At 36.1% G+C, this 25,880-nt stretch overlaps 5 protein-coding genes across 5 annotated transcripts in view; 2 read left to right on the forward strand and 3 right to left on the reverse strand.

Moving 5' to 3' along the window:
• LOC107104823 (antigen peptide transporter 2-like) overlaps positions 1-523 on the reverse strand; it is a 7,987-nt gene extending 7,464 nt beyond the window's left edge. The window contains exon 1 of the mRNA XM_015404933.1: positions 10-523. Coding sequence (XP_015260419.1) covers positions 10-523 — 514 coding nt within the window. The remainder of the gene's footprint in view (positions 1-9) is intronic.
• Positions 524-1,446: 923 nt separating this feature from the next.
• Positions 1,447-6,765, reverse strand: LOC107104822 (proteasome subunit beta type-9). The gene is made up of 6 exons (XM_015404932.1): positions 6,534-6,765; positions 6,092-6,159; positions 4,141-4,272; positions 1,990-2,119; positions 1,689-1,830; positions 1,447-1,580 (listed from the first exon to the last, which is right to left on the reverse strand). Exons 1-6 carry the CDS (start codon positions 6,582-6,584, stop codon positions 1,453-1,455), a joined length of 651 nt encoding a protein of 216 aa, XP_015260418.1. The 5' UTR covers positions 6,585-6,765; the 3' UTR covers positions 1,447-1,452.
• A 1,691-nt stretch (positions 6,766-8,456) lies between these two features.
• LOC107104821 (proteasome subunit beta type-6-B like protein) lies at positions 8,457-14,847 on the reverse strand. The gene is made up of 6 exons (XM_015404931.1): positions 14,714-14,847; positions 14,252-14,322; positions 12,712-12,843; positions 10,002-10,131; positions 9,038-9,182; positions 8,457-8,731 (listed from the first exon to the last, which is right to left on the reverse strand). Exons 1-6 carry the CDS (start codon positions 14,759-14,761, stop codon positions 8,604-8,606), a joined length of 654 nt encoding a protein of 217 aa, XP_015260417.1. The 5' UTR covers positions 14,762-14,847; the 3' UTR covers positions 8,457-8,603.
• Positions 14,739-18,925, forward strand: LOC107104818 (proteasome subunit beta type-7-like). The gene is made up of 12 exons (XM_015404927.1): positions 14,739-14,926; positions 15,169-15,256; positions 15,671-15,768; positions 16,372-16,512; positions 16,641-16,756; positions 16,892-16,950; positions 17,034-17,198; positions 17,606-17,703; positions 18,102-18,242; positions 18,371-18,486; positions 18,622-18,680; positions 18,764-18,925. Exons 1-12 carry the CDS (start codon positions 14,865-14,867, stop codon positions 18,923-18,925), a joined length of 1,305 nt encoding a protein of 434 aa, XP_015260413.1. The 5' UTR covers positions 14,739-14,864.
• A 1,313-nt stretch (positions 18,926-20,238) lies between these two features.
• On the forward strand, positions 20,239-25,532 carry psmb8 (proteasome subunit beta 8). Its single transcript, XM_015404928.1, has 6 exons — positions 20,239-20,388; positions 20,637-20,778; positions 23,095-23,206; positions 24,252-24,381; positions 24,856-25,060; positions 25,370-25,532. The coding sequence occupies exons 1-6, from the start codon at positions 20,239-20,241 to the stop codon at positions 25,456-25,458; spliced, it is 828 nt and encodes a 275-aa protein (XP_015260414.1). The 3' UTR covers positions 25,459-25,532.
• The last annotated feature ends 348 nt before the right edge of the window (positions 25,533-25,880 follow it).

The raw sequence follows: 25,880 nt of genomic DNA on the forward strand, positions 1-25,880 counted from the left end.
GTTACTTACAGATTACTGCCAGTGACAGGAACACCAATCCTCCTAACAGCAGGGCATAATCAGGCCTGTAGAGGCGGACAACCCTCATGAAGAGAACCCTGGACCTCTGTTTCTGCTGTTTGCTCCCAGCCTCCTCCTGGCTGTCCGGGATGGTGATCTCCCAGAACAGAGCAGCTCCCAGCGAGGCTCCAGCGAACATCATCCAGCAGCGAACATCCGCTCCTGGTCCACATTGGCTCTGCTCCCGGTACAGAACCCTGGTTCCGGTCTCAAACACCGCTGGCAGCAGACTGTAGGCTGTTAGAAAGCGGATCAGCAGCGGCTTCAGGTGCCCCAGAAACAGCAAACTGACAACAGTTACTGCAGACCATCGGAGAGCCGCAGAGAGCCACAGATGCGCAAAACCACCTAAAAGGCGGTGAAACACCGCAAATCCTGATGCGTAAAATAAAGAAAGGTCAACAGAAACAGCTACAATCAGAGCGATGACTTGGTAAACTTTTTTCTCTGTTTTTCCTGCCATGTTTCAGCAGCAGTCGTCCTCATATGACCTGCGCCGATGCGACAAAACCCTTTTGCTCTCCATGCTTTCAGTTTCATTTTCAGGTAAGTTTAGGGGTTTCCCGCTACTGCAGAAGGAATAATAATGCTGCAAAATGGCAAATAATACATTTCCTCAAAAAGTAGGCTAATACACACACACATAATAATATAAGTATATGTATATGTATGTATATGTTATTATAGGAGCATGAAATACATAGAAATGCAGTGTTGTACAGCCTATATATAGGATAACGTTTGAGTAATAATTTAAGGCCTACTTAACTACGTAAAATAAGACTGAGAAGTAAAACCCCCCAAAAAAGAAAAAAGGTTATAGCTAGACAGTCACAACTCGGTTTTAAAACAGCCAACACAATATGCAGTGCCCACATGCTTTAAAACATTTGGAATACTAATCCTATGAAAATATTTTAAAATACTTTCATGACACTTTATTGCAAATATGGTTCACAATAAACTTTTCTAGGGTAAGAGAAATATAGCCAATAGTTCTTGTTAAAGGTAAAATGTCTAGTAAAACAGCCTTTTTCATCCATTTTAACACGCTTGATCCCAAGTGGGGTCACGAGGGGTGCTGGTGCCTATCTCCAGCTGTCTACGGGCGAGAGGCGGGGTACACCCTGGACAGGTCACCAGTCCGGGTCAGCTTATTTCTTTGGTAAAATACTACAACTTTATACATTTTTTGTGATCAAACAAACTTAATGGTAACATACAAACTCTTTATAAATCTAGATACACCATTCTTAAAACTTACACAGATATGTATGAGAAAAGTTATGATTTTTAAATGAATTTTTATTACAATCCATGTTTATGATACAGTTGTCTAAAGCACACATCAGTGCAAATAAAAAAAACAGAAATATTGCTCTGATAATCGTATCACTGGTCAAAAAAAGTGGGTAAATCATTTCCCAGAATGACTTTCTCTTCTGTTCCATGTTTATCAATGGTGACTAAGTAGGCCACACCCCCACTGGAGCCGTCACGGTTCATTGCCAAAGCAAGAGCTGAGGAAGAAATGAAGAACTAGAATTAGAAAAAAAGTGAGAAAAGAGGGCAACCGATGTGTAGCTTGCACATCTCAAAACATCATAACATCACAAACAATAACTTACTGTTGACCACAAACTGCTGGCTCTCCTCCTTGCTCATTCCTTTGCGATACTCAGCATCAACAAATCCGTAAACATAGGAGCTTCCGGAGCCTCCAACAGCAAAAGGCTGCCTGGTCAGGAGTCCTTTGAGGGTTGCAAAAACCTGCAGTTAAAAAAATGCAAAAAAAAAGGGATAAACCTTAGGGTATATGCAACTGGATATGCATATCTGTAACAGTAAAAGTGTAGACTTGGTGCTTTATAATGAAGAGCAAGATAATTTTTATTGGTCTCTTGTATAAAAGGCCTTAAGTTTTCCAACCTGTCCTCCATCTTTTCTGTCCCAGCCCGCCACTATAAGATGTGCTGACATCTCTTCCTTATATTTGTATGAGATGTTTCTCACAAGAGTGGCAGCTGATCGAACCTTTGGGTCCTCACCTATTTCCATACTGACAGAGAAAATACAATTAAAATGTATTCATAAGATTTATCATGCAGAATCTTAAAAATTGTGTTAGTTTTAAAGCGAGGCTTTCATTCTGACACATTTGATTTACTTTGTAAGTAACTTAACTTTACTCACTTTAATCAAATTAATTCATAGTCTAAAGGATTTACAGATAACATTTGATAAATATTTACCCCAAATTGCTATCATAAATTAGATTAAGTTTTCATCTATTACTGACGCATTGTACAGAGGTGCTATACTGGTAATTATTTACACTCTCCAGATATTAAAATTGGGACACTTTATAATCCACCAGGTTCAGTCCTCTTTGTGGTTATTTTGTACGTAGGGTCTCAAAGTGTTCAAAGAAATTATCTCTCACACCACTATATTATTCACCTCAATTTCTGCCAAAACTATCTACACTTATTAAGAATCAGGCAATGTTTTTCGAAACTCTTATTGTCAAATTCTATTAGTGAATTGTAGTGTTTCCTGTCTGACCAGAATGTCTGGCTGGCCAGAATGATACCAGGTGTGGTTTTCTGCTGCTGTAGCCAATCTGATACAAGATGCAACATGTGTTTTCAGTGCATTCTTCCTACCTTGGATATAACAAATAGTCATTGGTTTGATTGTTTTGTCTGTCATTTTGAACCATCTTGTTCATTGTCCACTGACCAGTGATGTTGTCTTTTAGTGCCAACAACAAAAAGCCTACAACTAAACCACATCCAAAGCCTCTTCAATTTCCCCTGTCTTTCATTTTCATAGCCTTTTTTTTAACTGTAGCATATTAATAAAATAATGTTTTACAGGCTGTCTGGTGTAGTCAAACCTGGGGATACACATTGGGATGTTTTTCAGTTCTTGCAAGGAGCTACAGGTCACACTGTATGACGAAACGGCAGGATTTAAATGTTCACAGCTCATGATGCATGCTCACACTGCACGGCTAAAAACCATGTTGGACTCAGCTCCGCAGTAAGATGGAGCTACACAGACTCGTCTATTCGGAAGCCAAAATTAGTAGAAGAGGAATATGAAGCTCACTAGAGTGAAACGCGCTGCCTTGAAAATTTCTGCTATTTTTTGTGCTGAAAGCCCTAAAAAGAAAAGGCGACCACGTATTTGGGCTAATACATGGCTGAGCAAATGTGGCTACTACAGTCTGTCAATTTTACAGGAAGAACTCCATTTCACTCGCACCCCCGCCATGCTTCTGTGTTTTCGTCTGAGAGGAAGAAGAAGAATCCTTGTTTACGATTTGCCCACGACAGCCAACTGAATTTCAAACTTTTTGATTTACTTCCAGCCTCACGATTCCTGATCGGGAGGTGGTTGCGAGAGGCTGATTGCCACTTCGTTAGCCCCTGTAGCCTACATGACGCACAAACATCAGGCTGAAGGTCGGCCCAATCAAAAATTTCTCGCATGACTGGAGAATCAGCCCGAAAAGGGCAACAAAAATTACAGTGTATGCCTGGCTTAAGGTACTTTTCTTGAGGCCCAGTAGCATGTCTTGGACACTCGGTTGAAAAGAGGGGAGGAGCTGTAAACCAATCACCACGTGGTGGTGAGTGGGCTACGCTGGAAGAGGAGGCCGGACAGACTCGGCAGGCCCAAACAAGTAGTAAGGGTCTGCTGAAAACATCTAACTAAGCCCTCGGTCAGGGATGTGTTCAACTCCCACAGTCTACGTTCCTACCCTACCCATGGTCATGAAATTTAAAACATGACCGAAAGAACAAGATCTCAGATTCATTATTTTAGTCATAATTTTCTGGAGTGAAATTTTCCCAAAGTAAATTTTGTCAAGAATAAAACTATGATAAAAAAAAATAATAATAATAAGAAAAAAGAATTATAGCAAAAATAAAGCTTAACAACAGTCACACCTATCTAAAGCAAGATAAAGAATTTCAAAACCCAGTCTACTCTTAGAGTTTTGATTGATCACACCAATTCTTCAGTGTTTTTGACGATTTGCAGGTATGTTTTAAAATTAATAATATTTACCTGTGGACATCAAGCTGGTAGTTCACTACCTCAGCAATGGTCTGAGCATCTGCTGCAGATCCTGACAGAGCGCAGTAGATCTTATCATGAAGTGGAGACAGTTTATTCATCACCCTGTTTACCACAGATTCCCTGAATGGTGATATGAGAAAAAATGGTCAAAAAAGCTGAAATAAAATAAGAATTCCAGATTTTTCTTTAATTGAATAATAAGGCTCCTAACTGTTGAAACCCTAAGTTAAGTGGCTGAGAGATTTTGGTTACATAATCACTACAAGGTATTTCAAACACAAAAAATTTAGAGTGAACACAATAATGGGATAGACTGCTCACTGAAAGACTTTTTTCATAGAAAGCATGATGTACATAAACTCTATCATAGGTTCTGAGCAGATTGACAAGGTGTGAACTGCAGCTGGAATGGTGGCTTCATAAGCTACCACAAACTGATTACCAGGGCTGCAAGTAACAGTTATTTTGCTAACTAATAAATTTTTTTTTTTAATAATATATCAGAAATAATTTATCAAAAACTGATAAGAGATTTCTTAATAGAATATAAAACGTGGTGCTTAAACTCTGCCACCTAAGATATTGAAACACATTTTAGTGAGTATACTCCAGCTAACAGTTATTCTATTATTAGATTAGTTGACGACTATTTCAATAATTGGTCAATCTAATAATAAGATTATTAAATTATTAAAAATGTTAGCCCTGAATGCAGACTGGACATGAATGTAGGATGTTCTTTTTCTAGGTGGATCATCAAAATAAGACATCTTCATAATCGTCAATCATTCTGGTGAGATGTTTGAGTAAGGCAGTCCTATGTGCTCATCCCCAGTAAGCTATCTTCTTTTGCACATGTGCACTTTTAGGTGTATATGAGTGGTGAGCTACCGTTTCATTCGGGCTCGTCTTCATTTTCACTTACCAGTGGTGAGTCTGACATAGTGGAAAAATAGCAAATCTTCTTCTGAAAAGTAAGCTTGTATGAGCGATGCAAACATCAACTTTTAAACAGCGCGTGCTCTCGCACGTGATTAATAGACGTTCCCTCCTGGGTGCAGGTACAGGGTTGCGCACATGCATTTTTTGTTTTAAGTGGAGAGGTTGGGTCAATAATTTGTAAAAAAAATCCTCCACTATAACTTTAATCAAAGTCAAACATGAACCAAGAACATTAGGGTCTCAGTTGTGCTAAGAACAACTAAACATGCTTCACTGACATTTTGTGTTTCACCATCTGTATCTTATTTGAAAATTAAAGCCAGAATTTAATGATGCACAGAATTAAAGCTGTTTAAGGTCCAGCGTAAAGCTTCCATTAGATTATGTTGGACCACTTTGTTTGATCAAGTCCAGCTGGTGAAGCTACCAACTTGGACATTTCAGAGCACTTAATAGCGTCACTCCATCAGCTGATTTCAGTTTCCAGTGAATTTTGGTTTCTGCCCACACTGTAAAGGTACCAAAAGCTTGTTCAGTGACCATGGTGTTACTGGCTGACCAGCAACTTGTCCTGGCCGAGGATCCATGGATAATTTTCAAGTGGAAAATCAGAAACATCAGAGCCATCAATGCTCATCACCTGAAGGCTGTTTTTTAGGCTATTTGGACATCTAGACTGATCATCTCCATGCCATGAAGCATTCTTGCAGTAATTCAAGCAAGAAACCCAAATATAGAGTACATTATTATGCTGACATGTTTTTTCATGAAATCCTTTTTCTTCTGGCTTTGTGTTTTGTTTTTCCAATAAATTTAATTTTAGGTTTTCACCTGTAAGCCATAATTAACACAGTGATGATATGAATGGATGTGAATTAATGTAAGTAATGTATCTTTCACACACATTCTTTGAATTTACTTACAGAATTAAATAAACTTCAAATATACTCTACTTAAATGACATGCACTTGCATTTAATATCATGTTCATAACTCACCCAGCAGACACTCTGGAATCAGAGCCTAAGACCACCCCTCCATTAAACTCTATAGCAATGATGGTTGTCTGGAATCAGAAAGAGGAGCATGTTTTCCACAAGAAATGTAACTTTTAATGAACCTTTACCTTTCCACAGAACAAACAATGAATAAAAATATCTAAGCAGATATCACCCTACAACCCATTCACTCTTTATGCCCCGATCCAATACGAGATATCCTTGCTAAAAATCATGTTTCTCTGACTGTTCTGTATAAACCTATCCAGTTCTGGAATAGTAAATATGTAAACCTTATATCAGGGGGTGAGAAGTATCCTTTGAAACCACATACAGTGAGGCGCTGTTAAACGTGTCGGACCAAGCAGGGGTTAAAAAGCGCAGAATTACGCGCTCAACTGACAAAGTTTTACAGATATATCATTAGAATTTGTTTACTTACTCCTGTTTTCACTTCCTCGGACAACCATTGTGGCTCCGCTTCTCCCAACATGGCAGACACTTTGAAATGACGACACCGACAATGAACTATTATAAACACCAGAAGCGCACAGCAAACCGACGCGCAGGAGGCTACCCCAGTCTGCAATGGTTCTCCTGTTAGAGAAAATGTTGTTCAAAGCTCAAAGTGCCTTAATTAATTGGAGCAACACGCCAGCACATCGAAGCATTACACAGACTCCATTTTTTGTTCTGCGCTAAAACGAAATTGAAAGTTAAAGTACTTCTCGTTTGCAATGCGCAAACCAGTCTGTACCCAGAAAACTCACTATGCTTAACTTGTTTGCAGAATTATTAATACAAACAAATTCGCCCTTTGCAATGAAAATTATAGGCCCACATATCCAGTGTTGTATATTTAATCCAGGGCCGACCAAGGCATCCATGGGGCCCTAAGCAGAATTTTATTATGGGGCCCTTTATTCCTGCTAATCATATGGATTATTGCAATCAACAGTAAGGTGATTAGATCAAACAAACAGCTTCAGTAAACTTACTGCAGCTCAGGCAGGACTGCTAACATTATCCTGACCTACAAAATTATAATTATCCTATAAGTGTGCAAAATACAACTGGGGGGAGGGGTTATTGTGCCAAAATGTATTCAGCTGCCAGACAACAGTTTATAAGTGATGATCTTATATAATAACACATCTGACTGTACTTGCAGAAAGAAATTATCTTTCTATCAGCTTACTTATTTAATGAGTTATTTCTTTTGAATGTTTTTCATATAGCAAGTTAAATGAAGTATTCAGCAACATTAATTTGATCTTTTAGCCAAAGATATTAATAGGTTCTTAGGCCTTGCTACAAAGAAATATGGATGAAGAAAAAAACAGTATGCGTTTAACACTTGCTTAAAGTCCCCTGCTTAGTATTTGTAAATAATAATAATAATAATTAAAAAAGAAAAGAAAGAAATCTGTAGTGCAAAAACAGACACAATTTAGTTACATGAACAATACAATTTCCAGTCTTTTCTAATGTTATACATTTCAGATGTTATAAATTAACCTGAAAGCATGTAAAAAAAAAAGTGGAAAAAAACCAAACAAAATTCAGTCAAATAAATTGCTCTTAAAACCATGTAGGCAAATATATCTAAAAGCACTGCTTAAAAAAATAAACTACCTGTACCCACAAATGTCATCTTATTATGCTAATCTTATCATTAGCCCAAGAAAGTGTGCTTTCCAGCTTTATGGCTGCAAATACATTCATGACATCACTGTGACGCTGATGATCAACTTTTTTTTATTAATATTAATCACTGTCGGTCCTCTCAGTCTGTCTTCTGCCACAGAAGATATCAAATAGTTCTTCATTAATTTCAGCACAGAAGATGAAGATGCAACAACCACAGGGATAAAGGACATCTGCAGAGATATCCAGATATTTGGGCAGAACTCAGACCTGATTTGGATAGATAAGTTTAAATGAGGTCATCTGTGCTTTATAAAGATTTGGTAATGATCATGGTGTGTGTGTCTATTTGTGCGGTGCGGAGGTGCGGAGCAATCATCTATCTGCTGCAGCCCTCTTAATGAGCAGTTTGAGGATCACTCATTGCATGATGGTCCATGGTTTGTTTCAAGCATTTATACAAATCATAGATATATTCATACAAATATGAACAATTGAGCACAAAACTTATTTCATTACAGTAATCATATAGAAATCAATAGGATGACCCTTGTTACCTGGGGCCCTAGCCAGCTGCTTTATTAACTTATGCCTTGGTGCAGCCCTGATTTTCATCATTAAAAACTACGGAAAAAGAGCACAAAGAGGCTTTGGATAACACAGAGTGTAAAATTTTATTACATAAAATTACAAAATATTTAAGCATTTAAAATTGCATAACTAGATGAGGCCTTGTCTGACGGTTGTAACTCAATGGAAAGTATTTTTGTTTGTGAATTAAAAGCAAATTATGTCGATGAGGAATTCTAAGTAACCTTACTATAAATTCAAGCATAGGTTTTCAAACTCATGCCTGAAATAAAAATCATTCATCATTGAATTTGGGCAGCTTGTCTCCAGGTACGACCACATGCTCCACCCCCTTTTCTGTTATCACCACCAGATGAACAACACCTCCGCTGACGTTGTCCCTGCCCATAGCCAGAGCAATAGCTGCGGAGTAAAAGGAGGAAGTAAAATAAGTGAGGTTTAACAGGCACAAAGTATTGAAGGTACAGCCACTGTTATAGTGACAACACATTTTGATCCCTGTTTTATCAGTATTTACACAGCAGATATGTTCAGGAATATATAAATCATGGTTATTTACTTAGCTTTAACTTGTTCAGTCTCCTAGTAACACTTTTAAGACACTGTTTAAAGTTTTTAATTAACCATGTTTCAAACTTTAAAAGACGCTTTATTTCAAACAAAATCTAAATTGATAGAAACAGAAAGTGACATTTCATTTAATAGTACCATTGGTGGCAAACTGTTGACATTCTTCCTTAGTCATGTTTGGTTTATATTTAGCGTCAACATAACCATAGATGTAGGTGCTTCCTGAGCCGCCAATGGTAACCGGCTGACTGAGTAACATCCCACCCAGAGCCACAACATACACCTGGAGAGAGAAGAGAAACATCAGCTGTAAAGGGCAAATACAGCAGTATTTTTCTATTATTTCAAAACCCTCAGATCTCATACTAGTCGCCCCACTGTTTCCTCCGGTATTGGGTTCCCTGTTTCACAGTCAGGTTGAAAAATCACATTACTCCTCCTGAAGCCGAGGTTTGACAATCAGCTGGACTCTCCCCTCTAGCACTCTGGATTTGTGTCACTGTGCGTATTCTCATAAAGATTTCTCCTCATATAGCCTGGTGGATATAGTGGTTGACTTTCCAATGAAACTATTGCTGTTCTCCAAAATATGATCTATTAACAGAACTTTCTTCCAGTTTCTTGCAGAAGAAATGGAAAAATAAAAACCTTTATCCCACTTTTGTCCACTTGTCTGGAATAAACAGTTTTTATCTGTAAGAACCTCAACCCTGGGCCTTGTTGAAGTTTTTTATTTAAGTCATAATGAAAAACAAGCTGAATTAAAACTATTTTGCAAAGAAAAGCAAATTAGAACATTGGTCCGGTGATGAAGAAACCTGTTATTATAGTAGCAGCTAAAGCTTGACAACTGTTCCTACCTAAGGGTGGCTATATCATTTAATAAGCTTAGGAGCCTCAAACTGTTTATTTATCACACTGGGCCAGAATGGTTTGAACAGATTTTCCTTGTAGTAAATGAAACAATTTTTGATATGCACTTTATATTTCCCTAGAAGATATTTGAACAATATTTTAATGTATCTAAAGATGAATTAAACATGTAAAAAAAAAAAAAAGACAACATATAAATGGGGCGTAAGTTTGATTCCCATTTACAGACCTGAGGTCCTTTCTTCTTGTCCCAGCCAGCGGTTATGAAGCCGGCCTGCAGCTCCTCTTTGTTATTGTAGCACAGCTCTTTCAGGACAGATGCTGCAGCGATAACCAGAGGAGGGCTTTCCATCTGAACACTAATACACATAAAAAAAGAGAAAAGTTGATTTATCACTTTCTGTTTGTGTTATATTAATTTGTTGAATTAATTTCACCACATGCAGTATATCTATTTGCTGTAAGCTAACAGGCAGCTCTGTGATGCGTCTCTGGGAGGAATTTTTATTTGTACAGTAATCAGAAGACCAAGTCATCGTTGAATAAATCTCATCAAACACTGGTGAAGGTTCTCAGTCATCCAGGTCATAGTCATTCCAAAAATATGTAAAAAAAAATTCCCTAGACTTTGTCTCCAAGTTTGAAGATGTTTAGCTTCCCATCCAGGAAGCTTTTTCAATTCAAAATTAATACATTTTTGGATTGAGAAAGCTTCCTGGATGGGAAGTGAATTGTCTTTAAACTTGGAAACCAAGTTCAGTGGATTTTTTAAGACTTTTTTGGAATCTAATCAAACACACAAAATGTCCTACATTATCTAAGAATGTATCTGTTTGAAAAAGGGTATGTCAGGAAAAGGAGACCTTATCTTATTCTGGATTGGATAATCTGTATAGAAGAGATTAAACCTGCAAAATAAGTAACTTGTAACATATATATACCGTATATATATATAAAAAAAACACCAAAAAATTCCAAAAACAAAATTCACAAATATTAGAAACAGTAATAATAGAAGTAAGAGAAATAATATTAAAACATTAAGTACAATTTTGAAACCACAATATTTGTCATTTTTAAATCAACAAAAACTATACTCTATTCAGGATGAAATAAAATAAAAATTAGAAAATCATTTTTGGTAGAAAAAATGTATAGGTGGTTTAATTTGCAAATTCACAACATTTCCCATCAAAAGTGAAACACACACTGATTTATGTTGGTTTATAAGCCTGTGTGCGTTTGTCTTTGAGTGCCTGTGTCTAGTTTTACAGTTTGCATATACATGTTGCATATAGTAATCGATTAAAAATAATAGACCAATCTGATTTTCTTAAATTTCTTGATCTCAAGGTATATCTGAGAAAAAAGGCAAGAAAAAACAACAGGCCTGCAACTAATGATTATTTTGCTAGTTGATTAATCTGGCAATAATTTTTTCAATTAATTGATTAATAAGAAGAATTTTTAGGAATTTAAACCAGGAGAAACAAAAACTTTTACAGTTGGGGAGTTCTAGATAGAGCATACTAACAAATGAAAAAGTTTTTATTATCTTAAACTCTAAATATTTATATAATTTTGTACAATCTTGGTATAATTGCTGCTCAAGATGGGTCTCTCTGTCAGCACGTTTTTTACTGTCTCTTAACAAGTAATCGATTGTTAAATTAGTTGCTAAATCAATGGATTAATTCCATAATCGATTAATCACGATTAATCCGTTTTTTTGTTTCAGGCCGGCTTTAGATATATTATATACTAAATGCTAAAGCTATAACCAATGAAACTGATTGATTATGCTTAGTATTCCATGAATTATAAGGCGGTTGGAAGCTGGAACTGAGATAAGATGATGAATATAGCTGCACCTTATTTATTTGTGTCACCTTCAGGATTTCTTGTAAATCCCTCCTTATTGTTCTAAAATGGGGAAATTCACTCTCTGCATTTTAACCCATCCCCTTGGGGAGCAGTAGGCTGCCATTGTGTGGCGCCCGGGGAGCAGTGTGGGATTAAGGGTCTTGCTCAGAGAGCATAAGTTCAGGCTGTGGGGATTAAACCAGGTACTTGCAACCTTTTCAGAGCAAAAGCGCACTGCTCTAACCACTAGGCCAACACTCCCCACATTTCGTACGGATAATCATAGAGGTAATTATAGCTGAAATGATATAGCAGAGGTTGTCTTAAATTAATGTAAGTAGCAATATTTTATTCTGCTTCCATTCAACACAATCAGGTTTTTCTAAAATAAGGAACTCTAATTTCCAACACATTGGTATTGCACTGCATTAATTGGACACTGTTTGGTCCAAGTTTTTTTTGGCTCATTTTAGATTTCTGAAAATTAAACTTGGAAAAATTGGTAAACATGAGCATTTTTTTTTAAACTAGCAAAATCAGAATATGTTTTATATGAGGAAAAAAGGCTGGGAAAAAAATAAGCAGCTGCACATTTGGAAAACGCCATTTTAAAAATGCTATGAGATGACACGTCTGAACATTAATGTGTTGTGTCATAATATAATTTAGAGTTCTTACACTACGTTTCCTTTGCAACTGTTAGCACAGAGAGTTTGGATGGTAAACTATTAGTATGAATTGATATAGTTTTAAACTGTGTGACAAAGTTTTTGTGTTGAATTTCATAATATCTAGATGAAAAACATCTATTTAACAATGTCTTTCTTTGTACTAATGTGTTTAAGGAAAAGTTAGTAAAAGTTGTTGATATGTTTTCAACTTACTTACTGCCCAAAATGCATTTACAGGTGATCATTATAGACTTTACACTGCTGCCTTTTTAACAAAATCGGAAGTAGTACCTATGCTTGCATCAGCGCCATGTGGTAAAGGTGACAAGAAACTATAGAACCAAAAGGACCCCAATATAAAGAAGAACTGGAATTAATGATGCAAATGTTAGAAGGTGTGAATACCTGTGGAAGGACAGGTGAAACTTTGCAGTCTTGGTGACAGCTTGAGCATCTGCGAGTGAACCAGCGATGCAGCAGAAAATCCGGTCATGAACCTGAATAACCTTGTTGATGGTCTTTGAAGATACATATTCCCTGAAAAAAGCCAAGGAGAGGAACAATTCTCTCACAATGAGAACGTGATACTTCATTGAGATATGTATAATGAAAATAATAAATATTATGTGTTAACTATGTCAGTGTAAGTTAGTAATTTCCCTGATTCATATTGTTTTGGGTAAATTGCGTTAAATGGTAAGGCCATTCATCCCTAAAAATGAACCTCATATCATTTAAATGACAATGCAACACTGGATCTTGCTTCTACACTCAAATATGAGATTTTAACTCAAATGTATATAACAGCATAACATTTTAAAACACATTTTTTAGTGATGTGTTATTGCATTTTACTATAGTTCAGACTCAATCACAGTAACACACCAGTCACCTCAGATATTTGTTATATTTCACAATTTACAAATCTATACATTCAATTATAAAAAAGGGGAATATAAATTCTCATAAATTAATATTCTGGGTTAGATTAATCTAACCTGGAATAAACATTTTTATTTGACTGGTATTAATGGTATATGTATTTCTTGAAATGTATTTCCAAATCCCATTTCTAAATTGAGTTTTTAAAAACACAATTCAGAAATCTTATTAAATAACTTTTCTAATCAAACATTTAAAAGGGTAATGCCTTATTTCATTTTCTTTTGCATTTTCTTTTTTACTTTACCCTCTTCTTTTACCTTCACAATGGCCCTTCTGATTACTGAGCATCCTGGAAACCAGTTTAACCAATCACAGTTGCTCCTCATATAATCAGCTCCCTCATTGGTCATTTTGTAAATTAAGTGTTGCAGTCTAACCAATGAGATTATAGAGATGGATACATTTTGTATGTGTTAAATCAGTCATTTTACTGGATTGTCAGAAATAAGGTTATTCAATCATATATTTATTAAGTAAATCAGTAGATATCTATAGATTTATAAATTCTTAAAAGGATTAAGAAATAATTAGGAAATAATTACACGCATCAATAGCGTTATGTCAGTGTCAGTTGTAAATGGTTTACCCCTAAAGAGAGGTGGGGTTACTATACATTTTTAACTGTTGTCAGTACACTTGGAGAGAAGTTATGTATATCATTCTATAAAGTGCCCTGTGGATACTAGCTCAAGGAGCTCAGTGTAAAAAGGGTTAAAAGTACATCTGACAATGTACTGAAACATTTAACAAAAAGCTCACCTGTTTTAATTAGCAAAAGGTAAAAGGAATCTCATCAGTTTCCTAGATGAGAGGTTCCTAACCCTGAGCAAAAGGACCTTCTGCTGCTTTTTTTTCATATCCCAAAACAAGCACACCTGATTCGATCAACAACATTACCTTCTAAACATGCCATTAAGATACACACAGAAGCTAATAACTGACTCAAAAATGTAAATGAAAAATTAAAGCCCCCTTGCCACATCATCACCAGTGTTCTTACCCTCCTATTGATGCTCTGGAATCTGAACCAATCACAACCCCTCCATCAAACACTGCTGCCAGGATGGTGGTCTGAGAAAAAATAAGATGAAAAGCAACTTATAGAAAACATGATAAAAGCATAGCATTTCTAATTAAATATACATATTTTTCCACTATGAGGAAGCAGACAGGTGCGATGAATTCTGGGACTTGTAGTTTTGATACTGGATAGGCAAAAACACGACAGAAATGAAACTTCCAAATAAAGCACTGTCTTTACATTTGACTCCGAGGAGGATAAATCGTTTAGGAGTTTTATTATTCAGGTTAAATAAGAAACTTTGATTATCTACGTTTTTTGTTGTTTTTATGTCATCTGCTTAGAATGCTCACCTGTTCACGTGTAAATAGGATATTGATCATCCGTAACATTATGCTGCATCAATTATGAATAAATATAAACCTGTAGGGATTTACTCACCCCGGTGCTGACTCCTTTGACTTTACACTCCGTGTAGTGTTTCTCCATTTTCTCTGTAAAATCGAAAGAAAGGAAGGAGACGTGACGCTCAGAACAGCGACCTCAGGCGCAGCGCTCCGAGACGCGCAGAGAATCCGCAGGAACATCAACGATGGCGCTGTCCTCTGTCCTCCAAACTCATCCAGCGGGATTCAACTTTGACAATGTGGCGAGGTAAGAGGATTACTTTACTGTGCAGAAGTTAAAACAGCACATCAATAGAGAAAATATCATATGAAAACGTCAGTTGAAGCAGGTCTTTCACTTGGATCAAAACCGAAAGTATTTTTTCCTTAGTCAATGAACTACAATTTCAAGGTGTGACCCTTGTTAATAATAATCAGCAGTTTTCTCCAACTGTCATATTAATGCTCCTCTTATTTCCCACCCACCTCGGTCATTTTTATTTTTTTTAGAAATTCTGCGTTAGAGGGTCTTTTTGAAGGAGGACAGACCCCCAAACCTCTGAAAACTGGAACCACTATAGCAGGAGTTGTGTTTAAGGTGAGTGCTACTTATTGTAGCTTACTTAATTGTTGTTGAAGAACAATAGCGCAGTCTATATCAAGCAAGGTAAAAAAATATGTTTATAAAAGAGCACGCATTTCCAGTGTCCAATCTAGAAATGTTTCAATCTGAGGGCAAAGGAAGCACAAAATGTCTAAACAGGGTGGTGATGCAGGATCTCTTTACCAAAATACACCAGAAATTTCTTAGATGTAAATGGAATCTACAAAATATGACAAAAAAATAATTGGGTAATTTTTTCTTTATAAAGAATTTATAAAAGAGAAGAATTTATAAAAGAAAAGACATCTTTAATTCAATAATAACATGGTGGGGTAACAATTAGAACTTTAGATATACACACTTGACATAATTAATTGGTGAAACCCTACCTTTTGCGTTATGCAATAGGATGGAGTCGTCCTGGGAGCCGACACAAGAGCCACGTCCAGTGAAGTGGTGGCCGACAAGATGTGTGCAAAGATCCACTACATCTCTCCAAATATATAGTAAGTTTAATAAGTTTTGATTAGAACAATGGCGGAAGTATGCCATCATAGACCTAATTAATGTTCACTCATAAGTTTTTGAGAAAATATTTCAGACAACAATAAAACTAGATTTTTTTTCAGCAGAGTTTTCTTTAATATTTGACTCTCCATGTTTCTTTTTAGATTATTTTATGATCCATACAGAGCTTTATGTTCTCTTCACTATGTATGAAAAATACTCTGAATAAAGAGTAACTGATATAACATCAGCAATTTGAACTTATGGTGCGTTTTATGGTACAGTGCTGTTTGTGTCAATCTATCCTTGTCACACTTGTTCTAGAGTCAGGTATGGAACTGTAGCACCATACTATATATATTAAAAAAAAGATGAACTGAGAATTGATAAAATCTTGCACACATGTTGACTTTCAATTAAAGATAGAGTAGCATGGAATATGTGTTATTATGTCTATTGAAATAAATTACCAACAGTGTACATTTTACCTTTCATTGTTGAAGCAAAACGCAAACCACAAAGAGTATTTTCTGCTTTATTTAATTATTTTCCTGTTTCTTTTATTATCTTTTAACACATTGTTTAATCTCCCTGTACATCAGTTGTTGTGGAGCAGGAACAGCAGCAGACACAGAGAAAACCACAGATCTCCTGTCATCCAACCTCTCCATCTTCTCACTGAACAGTGGGAGAAACCCTCGTGTTGTCATGGCTGTAAACATCCTGCAGGATATGCTGTACAGGTCAACACTTTGTTGGACAATGTGTAGAAAATGGAAAAACACCAGAAAAAAATTGGATATTTAAGCATTATTAATATTGGTATTTTAATAATAATGTATTAATTGTTTTTGTTCTCTATTGTCCTCAGGTATCATGGTCAGGTTGGTGCCAATCTGATACTGGGAGGAGTGGACTGTACTGGGAACCACCTGTACACTGTGGGTCCATATGGGAGTGTAAATAAGGTTCCTTACTTGGCTATGGGTATGTAATGGAAAACAGCATAAACAAAAATAAAAGTGTTACATTATGACATATGGTTATGTAATATATTTCAATTTACAGCTTTTCAGGTTTGTGTTATTTTTATTTATTTCATTATTTTCTTTCCATCAACAGGATCTGGAGATCTGGCTGCTTTAGGGATTTTAGAAGATGGGTTCAAACATGATCTAGAGGTAAAATACTTGACATTGTTTAGAGATTTGGGGAATATTGTTTATCTATTAATTTCTCCTCTGATCTTAATTTTCCTTTGTAGCTGGAGAAAGCGAAGGAGTTGGTACGAGCTTCTATTCATGCAGGCATCATGAGTGACCTCGGATCAGGCAACAACATCGACATCTGTGTGATCACCAGACAAGGAGTGGACTACATCAGACCCTACCAGGAGTCAGAGTANGAGATATCAAAAAAGTACTCCAGAGTTTTGTTCAGCATGGGGGTGAGTAGAAAATGAAGGCTAATCATGTTTTGGGTGTACTATTCCTTTAAAGTGTTATTTTTTATTACAGTCAAACTTATTTTCTGCATCTTTCTGCATTAAGTCAATTCTTACCCGACTGACTCAGTGAAATAGAATACATTTTGTTCCTAAACACAATCACAGACAAGCAATTGTTTGCATGAACCTTTATCCTTTAATTCAGTTTTATAATGTAGCTGAAATGTATAAACTTTTATCTGAATGTGTTGAATGTTGTAATAACCTGAAGTTGGATGTTTGTCCAGTGACAAAGCACGATTACTGTGGAGCTTTTTACTGTAATAACTCTAATTGTTTTCCATATAACAGCCCTGAGTACTAATATCCCACTTGTCTTTGCTGCATAGGATGGAGTCGTCCTGGGGGCCGACACAAGAGCCACATCCAGTGAAGTGGTGGCCGACAAGATGTGTGCAAAGATCCACTACATCTCTCCAAATATATAGTTAGTTTAATTAATTTTACCTAAACCCCGATGACAGGAGATGCTAAAATCCTCTTACTATTAGTGACTGTGGTTTGTTGTTTTCGATGTAGAGCAGAGCTACCTCTGCACTACAGAAAAACTTGCTTAGGATGAAAGAACCATGCAGCACAGTTTGATCCAGTTATATATCTAATTTAAATATATGTTTAACTGTAAACATAAACTTAAAAATGCTATGTCATTTAGTAAAGTAACAGATTGTGTGTTCATTTTAGTTAGAAAAAGTCATCACTCTTCTTGCATATTTTCCTCATCTTCATACAGTACTCTTTTAATCCGATTTAATGGTTTCAGATGACTTTCAATATGTTTTCTGTTTCATTATCACATATCCCCTAATTTTTCTCTGTTTACAGCTGCTGTGGAGCAGGAACAGCAGCAGACACAGAGAAAACCACAGATCTCCTGTCATCCAACCTCTCCATCTTCTCACTGAACAGTGGGAGAAACCCTCGTGTTGTCATGGCTGTAAACATCCTGCAGGATATGCTGTACAGGTCAACACTTTGTTGGACAATGTGTAGAAAATGGAAAAACACCAGAAAAAAATTGGATATTTAAGCATTATTAATATTGGTATTTTAATAATAATGTATTAATTGTTTTTGTTCTCTATTGTCCTCAGGTATCATGGTCAGGTTGGTGCCAATCTGATACTGGGAGGAGTGGACTGTACTGGGAACCACCTGTACACTGTGGGTCCATATGGGAGTGTAAATAAGGTTCCTTACTTGGCTATGGGTATGTAATGGAAAACAGCATAAACAAAAATAAAAGTGTTACATTATGACATATGGTTATGTAATATATTTCAATTTACAGCTTTTCAGGTTTGTGTTATTTTTATTTATTTCATTATTTTCTTTCCATCAACAGGATCTGGAGATCTGGCTGCTTTAGGGATTTTAGAAGATGGGTTCAAACATGATCTAGAGGTAAAATACTTGACATTGTTTAGAGATTTGGGGAATATTGTTTATCTATTAATTTCTCCTCTGATCTTAATTTTCCTTTGTAGCTGGAGAAAGCGAAGGAGTTGGTACGAGCTTCTATTCATGCAGGCATCATGAGTGACCTCGGATCAGGCAACAACATCGACATCTGTGTGATCACCAGACAAGGAGTGGACTACATCAGACCCTACCAGGAGTCAGAGTATAAGGATAACAGGTGCGTATAAACTGTATTTATGAGATGTATGTTAAACTTAGTTTACTTTTAGATTCATCTTAAAAAAAAAAATGAATTTTTATTTTAAATATATACCCTAATGAAGAATGACACAATTATTTTTTTAAATAACTAACCTCTTTCTCTCTCACAGGAATGTTAGATATAGATATCGCCCGGGCACAACACCAGTCCTGACAGAAAAAGTAGTCCCTTTGAAGCTGGAAGTTGCACAAGAAGCTGTGCAGCATATGGACACTGCCTAAACTACTTCACCAAAGGATAGCTTCTAAAAGATTAATATTTTTCATCCATCTTCATGGTTTTGGAATATTTCCAATAAAATGATTTTAATATTGTAATTTTGACTTCTCTCTCTTCTCTCTTTTTTTATTCTTTTATTATATGTTATACTTTATTTTTCTGGGAAAATAAATTAATTTAGATCACGAAACTCTTCTACAAGGATGTCCTGACTAAGCACAATTTTAATTTCATTAGAAAAACTATGTAACAACAGGTATTCCTGCACTATAATAGTTTATTATTAAATATTATAAGATAAGGTAGTTGGGAGTATACATTTCATAAAGAGATACTTTATTGTCCTAGTAAGTAAATTTTGCTCAGTTAAGACATGACGCTGATCATTGCTGTCAACAAACAAAGAAAGATAAAGAAAAAACATAAAAAAACAACAACAAAGACAGATGAAATATATAAACTTCTTGTCTGCAGCTTTTATAGTTTCTCTGCCATAAGAGCTTATCAGGGGTAATGATTGTTTCTAAGATGCGTTTATTTATTAACAATATTCTTATTAAAGATACATAGAGGTTTGTGTTTGTGTTATGTTGTAAACATAGAGGTTATAACTATGTCCGGCTATAATTTGAAATAAATCACTCACTGAATCTTAATCCCTTTTGCTTCCCAAAACCTCTGTACTTCCTTTCCACATAGAGACTGATTGTCGCGCAAAAATAAAGCTCTCCTATTGGCTAAATTAAATCATTATTTTTTTTATTTGTTTTTGCGTCAACAATTTACGCAGAACACCTGAATTAACTTAATTGAGAAGTTATCAATTATCTGTGTATAGGAATCATGTCTGTTGGAAGATATAAATGGAAAAAAACAACAAGTGCAAAGGAAGAACAAACATACAAAAATATATTTCTAACTCTTTCACTTTCAGTTTCTTTGTCACGTACAAGGAAACCATTGATCAGCGCAGTCAAACGCTTTCTTGTTTGTGAAGCGTCTGTAGGAGTTATATTGGAAAGCTTTCATAATAACTTAGGTCGGGTCTTTTAGATAATAATGGCTCTTTTCGAGGTGAGCGGGTTTAAACCTGATTCTGAAGTCCGTGCGCAGATTCTCCGTTTCGGTAACAATAGTGTTGTGGACCGGCCAAACCATTACACCTTTAATACAAAAACTCAGGAGTTTGCTGTCCCTCTGGGAGTGGATGTGAGTATAATTTCAACTACTATTAAAAGTATAAAAAGTAAGGTGATACCTAATCCAGGCGTCGTTGGTTATTACTCAGTTTTTTGTTTTTAATGTGACGCTACATGTTTCTGGAAATGCAATAAAGTAATTGCATATAGAGTCATACTGTGTTATGAAAGTGACGCGTTTTCCCTAATATGTTATGGTTTATTTAGTTGCGTTGTTTCACATAATGCGTCCTGCTGATTTGATCCTTTTTGTTTCAGCCCTCTGGGTTTCTGAAGTCCTGCAACCATGACGGTGGAGTGAATATTGACCTGAACCATGGCACCACCACCCTGGCCTTCAAGTTCAGGCATGGAGTCATCGTGGCTGTGGACTCCAGGGCTTCAGCTGGAAACTACTTGGGTATCATTAATGGCTTCTTCTTTCTTTGATATAAGGGTTCATCACCAGATATTAGGCAACATAACCAACAGATTTTTTTCTTTAATGGTTTTTACACAAATCAATCACTTTTTATCAGTTCATATGAAAAAGGAAGAGTCATAGATAGAAACATTTTATAACAGCAAATTATAGTATGTGTTGCTGACCCACCTGTTGGGAAAAAAAAAAACCCTGGTCAGGATGACTGTTACTGGTTCAGAACAGTGCTGGATTTGAGCATATAATTGGGCTGGGCATTTTGAGTAAAGGGTAGGCCACTATTTTTAGATGAAAAAAATAAGCATACACATGGCAACATGCTTTCTTGTGAAAGTGCTTGCACACAATTGTACTCCATCATCATCCCAGACCCATTATTCTATAAAAGGACAGAAAACAAAAGGCTGCTTTTGTTCCAGTTAACTTTCTGAACAACATACAGCATATAACAGGATCCCAAATTTGGGTCCAGAGCATTGAGGTGTAGAGCTGAGACATGATTACTGTTGAATATTAAAATGTATATGAAAAAAAAAAAAAAAAAAAAAAAAAAAAAAAATATATATATATATATATATATATATATATATATATATATATATTTATATATATAGTCAGTGCAACAATCCAGCACATAACAGCAGGGCGTAAAATGCAGGCAGGAAGTGCATACATGGAAGGCCACAACCAGGTAGCTGTCATAGTGTACAGGAACATCTGCCATGAGTATGGGCTGGAAGTCCCAAGGTCAAAATGGAAGACACCTCCTAAGGTAGTTGAGAATGACCGAGCTAAGATCCTATGGGACTTCAAGATCCAGACTGACAAACAGGTGATGGCTAACCAACCAGACATCGTGTTGATCGACAAACAGCAGAAGAAAGCAGTAGTGATAGATGTGGCAATCCCAAGCGACAGCAACATCAAGAAGAAAGAACACGAGAAGCTTGAGAAATACCAAGGGCTGAAAGAGGAGCTAGAAAAGATGTGGAAATTGAGAGCAGCAGTGGTGCCAGTGGTAATTGGAGCACTGGGGGCTGTGACCCCCAAACTGGGAGAGTGGCTACAGCAGATTCCAGGTAAAACATCAGAGTTCTCTGTCCAGAAGAGCGCAGTCCTAGGAACAGCTAAGATACTGCGCAGAACCCTCAAACTCCCAGGCCTCTGGTAGAGGACCCGAGCTTGAGGATGACACATACCACCCCATGAGGGGTGAGCATATATATATATATATATATATATATATATATATATATATATATATATATATATATATATATATATATATATATATATATATTTTTTTTTTTTTTTTATATATATATATATATACAGTATAGACCAAAAGTTTGGACAAACCTTTTCATTAAAAGAGTTTTCTTTATTTTCATGACTATGGAAATTGTGAATTGTGAGAATTGGGTGAATCTACAATTTTCATAGTCATGAAAATAAAGAAAACACTTTGATTGAGAAGGTGTGTCCAAACTTTGGGTCTGTACTATATATATATATATATTATATATTGGTGTTTATTTAACACCAATTCTTAAAATCAGATCATCCAATCAGGTTGGTTAAAAGTTTTCTATCAAAGGAAACCCAGATTATTATAGTCATAAGCTTTGCAGGATTCCTTCCTCCTGGATGAGCATGTAGCAACAGTAGACATTCCCTTTCAGTGTGTTGTTGACTCTTCAGCAATCCCTCACACTGAGGATGCATGCAGCAACAGTGGTGAGGAAAACCCCCCTTTAAAGGGAAGATACCTCCAGCAGAACCAGGCTCAGTTTGAGCGGCCATCCATCAAAACAGTGTTTTAACCGAAGGCTCAATAGGGATACCACAAATAAAGAATTTCAGTAAGCCAGCCAAATAACATGAAAGACACGGATTACTTTTTAAAATTCATATTTCACAAGACACCTTTTATTTTAGCCAGTCACCTCATGTGAAAAAAGCTGGATTACTACACTAATTTGCCCATCCAGTTTAAATTTGAAAACCACTTAAAAATGAAGGTTTTTGTCACAATATCCTTTCTACAATCTGTCAAATACCAAAGTCTCTATAAGACAAATACCAACTAGCAATATTAGGACTAAAAATGATCATCTGGGTCTTATTTTCATTAAAATCCATTCAGTTTAAACTTTCATGCTTAGTGAAAAAAATAATTTTAATAGTAGTAAGTAGATTGTATGTTAAATGTGACAGGCCATGACTGAAAATGTATTTTGAATATGAGGTGATAAATCTCATAAATATTTTTTTCCTTTATTTATTGTCGTGCAGCGTCAAAGGATGCTAACAAGGTGATTGAGATCAACTCATATCTACTGGGGACCATGTCAGGTAGTGCTGCCGATTGCCAGCACTGGGAACGGCTGCTAGCCAAAGAATGCAGGTAGGTCAAGTTACTTTGTGTTGATGTCTTTAAAAAATGTAAAGAGTTGTTCACAGCACAGAGAAAGGGAATTGTAGTTTTTTCTTTCTGGCTAGAAAGTAGGAGAATCCTAATAGATTTTTGCAAATTGGAAAATAACTTATGTTTCCATAGGAATTCTGCTACATGAAACCCGAAAGAAATCCTAAGATCAGTTAAACAAAGTCAAAAAAGTCAAAAAGCCTTTATTGTCATTATATTCTGTGACAGATACAATGAGATTTGGGACTTCCATAACAGCTACCGTGAAATAAAAATAAAAATAAAAAATATATAAAAAATATATAAATATATTAAAAGGAAAAGGAAATGTAAACAGTTACAAAAAATATATATAAATATATTAAAAGGAAATGTAAACAGTGAAAAGGAAATGTAAACAGTACTGGCACAGATTGTGGGGGGGGGGATAGTGCAAACCAGGTGAAAAGTGTCCGTCAGTGCAGGTCGGAGTTAAGGGCGGCAATGGCTTGGGGGAAGAAACTGTTCTTGAGTCTGTTTGTCCTGATCCTCACGAAACCTAACTAAGGGAGAGTTATTATTCTTTTGTCACAGTAAAGACCTGTCTGTGTTTTATGTGAATTTTCAGTGATGCCTTGTGATATTTAAGTCCATGCTTTTCAGTTGTGTTTTGTCTAGTTATCAATACCTGTCACCTCTTTTTGTGTTCTTGGTTTTCTTTCTTTAAATATCTTTCACTGTCATTCACCGTCCATGTTATACCTCTATATGAACCTTACACACTAAAACGAGCTAAGCTTTAAGATTAGTCCAATGCTATGTAAGGGCAGCTTTTTTTTTATCTTAAAAGCAATCTTTATATTGTGAAAAACAAACAAAACAACAACAACAAATAAAACAGCCCGTCACCCCCAAAACACACACAATAATGTATCCAAGCATTTCTTTTAACTACGAGGTATTTAGAGGGCCCTTGTTTCTCTGCTACTCATCTAATTGGTGTTAAGGGACTTGTTTGACTAATATTCAGTTTTACTGTTTGTAGGCTTTACAGGCTGAGAAATGGTCACAGGATCTCTGTGGCTGCTGCATCTAAGCTGCTGTCGAATATGATGTTGGGCTACAGAGGCATGGGTCTTTCCATGGGAAGCATGATTTGTGGATGGGACAAACAGGTAAAGTCTAGTTGTGTTCTATGTAGTCAGACTGCTAAGGAAAGATGTGAACAGCGACCTGGATCATAGTTGTGTGTAGACAGTTATTTATTTGTTTTTACATTAGTATAAAGATAATTGAATTGAAGCAACTAGCAAGCAGTTTGCAAAAAAACTAAAATAAAACCTTAACAAAGTCTTTGGAGATGCCTAAACTGTTTTCCACCCAATCATCTTCTCACACTTAATCCATCAAGACTGTGGTATGGCTGGTGTCAGTCTATGGGCGAAAGGTGGGGTACATCCTGGACATGTCCCTTTTAAAATAATCTGAAATAAATATGTACATTTACAAAGATGCTGAGTATATGGAATAAATCAGTAACAATTTTGAGATATTAAGCTAATTACAATTTTCAAAGTTGCAGTTTGCATTTTTTTATTAGTTTTTTTTTGTTTTAACCATTTTAAATCAACTTTAATTGTGTCCTTCAGGGTCCTGGTCTATACTATGTAGATGACAATGGAACGCGCTTCTCTGGCCAGATGTTCTCTACTGGATGTGGGAACAGCTACGCCTATGGAGTGGTGGACAGCGGTTACAGGGAAGACATGACAGTAGAGGAGGCGTATGAACTCGGCCGCAGAGGCATTGCTCATGCTACTCACAGAGACGCTTACTCTGGAGGGGTGGTCAACAGTGAGTACTAGTTAATAATGACCTTCATCTGTTTATTTGGTTGTTTGCTTTTAACAGTTTTGAAATTTGAGAAAAAAATATTAACATACTGTATTAACTTTGAAGTTTACAGACAAACAAATATTAATCTTATCTTTTATAGTTATTAAAATTATATTTGTTAGCATACGATATGATCTGCAACTTAAGGTACTACATTAAAAACACACTGGACCATTACTTCTAAAAAAAAATGTCTAAAAAAACATATGCCTTTGTGAATATCTTTCTGTGCATGACTTATCAGTGTTTTTTTTTGTGTGTTTTTAGTGTACCACATGCGAGAAGACGGCTGGATAAAGATCTGCAAGGATGACGTCTCTGAGTTGATTCATCGCTACAGAGAAGGGATGTTCTAAGTTCTAAACTTGAACATTGGATATGGGGTGTTCTGGATAAATTGCTCTGGGACTCATTTCAATCCATTTAATAAAAAAAAAATGTATCATGAACATTAGATGAATAGAACTTATCTGTCATAATAAAAGAATACACAATACATGGTGTTGAGATCTATAAAATTGTTATTTAATTTAGGGCTACAACGAACAATTATATTGCAAATCGGTGGGGGGTCATGTGACCGAGAACCATGATGGCAGCACAGTAAATAACGAGGACAGTGTTTGAAATTTTCTTTTAAAACCCTTGTAAAAGCTGTAAGTAAAGCTTGAAAGATACAACACTGATATGTCTAAAGCCTCGTCTGTGAAACTGCGAAATTTTCTCAAAAAGACCCAAGAGAGCCACCAAAATACACAGAGTCCAACGTGCGGTGAAG

The sequence above is a fragment of the Cyprinodon variegatus genome, unplaced genomic scaffold (genome assembly GCF_000732505.1).
Source record: "Cyprinodon variegatus isolate N-32 unplaced genomic scaffold, C_variegatus-1.0 Scaffold1900, whole genome shotgun sequence".
Taxonomy (NCBI): Eukaryota; Metazoa; Chordata; class Actinopteri; order Cyprinodontiformes; family Cyprinodontidae; genus Cyprinodon; species Cyprinodon variegatus.

Coding starts and splice junctions, on each gene's coding strand:
- LOC107104822 (XM_015404932.1), bottom strand. CDS start 6,584: ATGTTGGGAGAAGCGGAGCCACAATGGTTGTCCGAGGAAGTGAAAACA. Junction 6,160..6,533: donor CCGAGGAAGTGAAAACAGGA/GTAAGTAAACAA, acceptor TTCTGATTCCAG/ACAACCATCATTGCTATAGA. Junction 2,120..4,140: donor TACCAGCTTGATGTCCACAG/GTAAATATTATT, acceptor TTTCTCTGTCAG/TATGGAAATAGGTGAGGACC.
- psmb8 (XM_015404928.1), top strand. CDS start 20,239: ATGGCTCTTTTCGAGGTGAGCGGGTTTAAACCTGATTCTGAAGTCCGT. Junction 20,389..20,636: donor CTGTCCCTCTGGGAGTGGAT/GTGAGTATAATT, acceptor TTTTTGTTTCAG/CCCTCTGGGTTTCTGAAGTC. Junction 25,061..25,369: donor CTCTGGAGGGGTGGTCAACA/GTGAGTACTAGT, acceptor GTGTGTTTTTAG/TGTACCACATGCGAGAAGAC.
- LOC107104821 (XM_015404931.1), bottom strand. CDS start 14,761: ATGGAGAAACACTACACGGAGTGTAAAGTCAAAGGAGTCAGCACCGGG. Junction 14,323..14,713: donor TCAAAGGAGTCAGCACCGGG/GTGAGTAAATCC, acceptor ATTTTTTCTCAG/ACCACCATCCTGGCAGCAGT. Junction 10,132..12,711: donor TTTCACCTGTCCTTCCACAG/GTATTCACACCT, acceptor TATGTGTATTAG/TGTTCAGATGGAAAGCCCTC.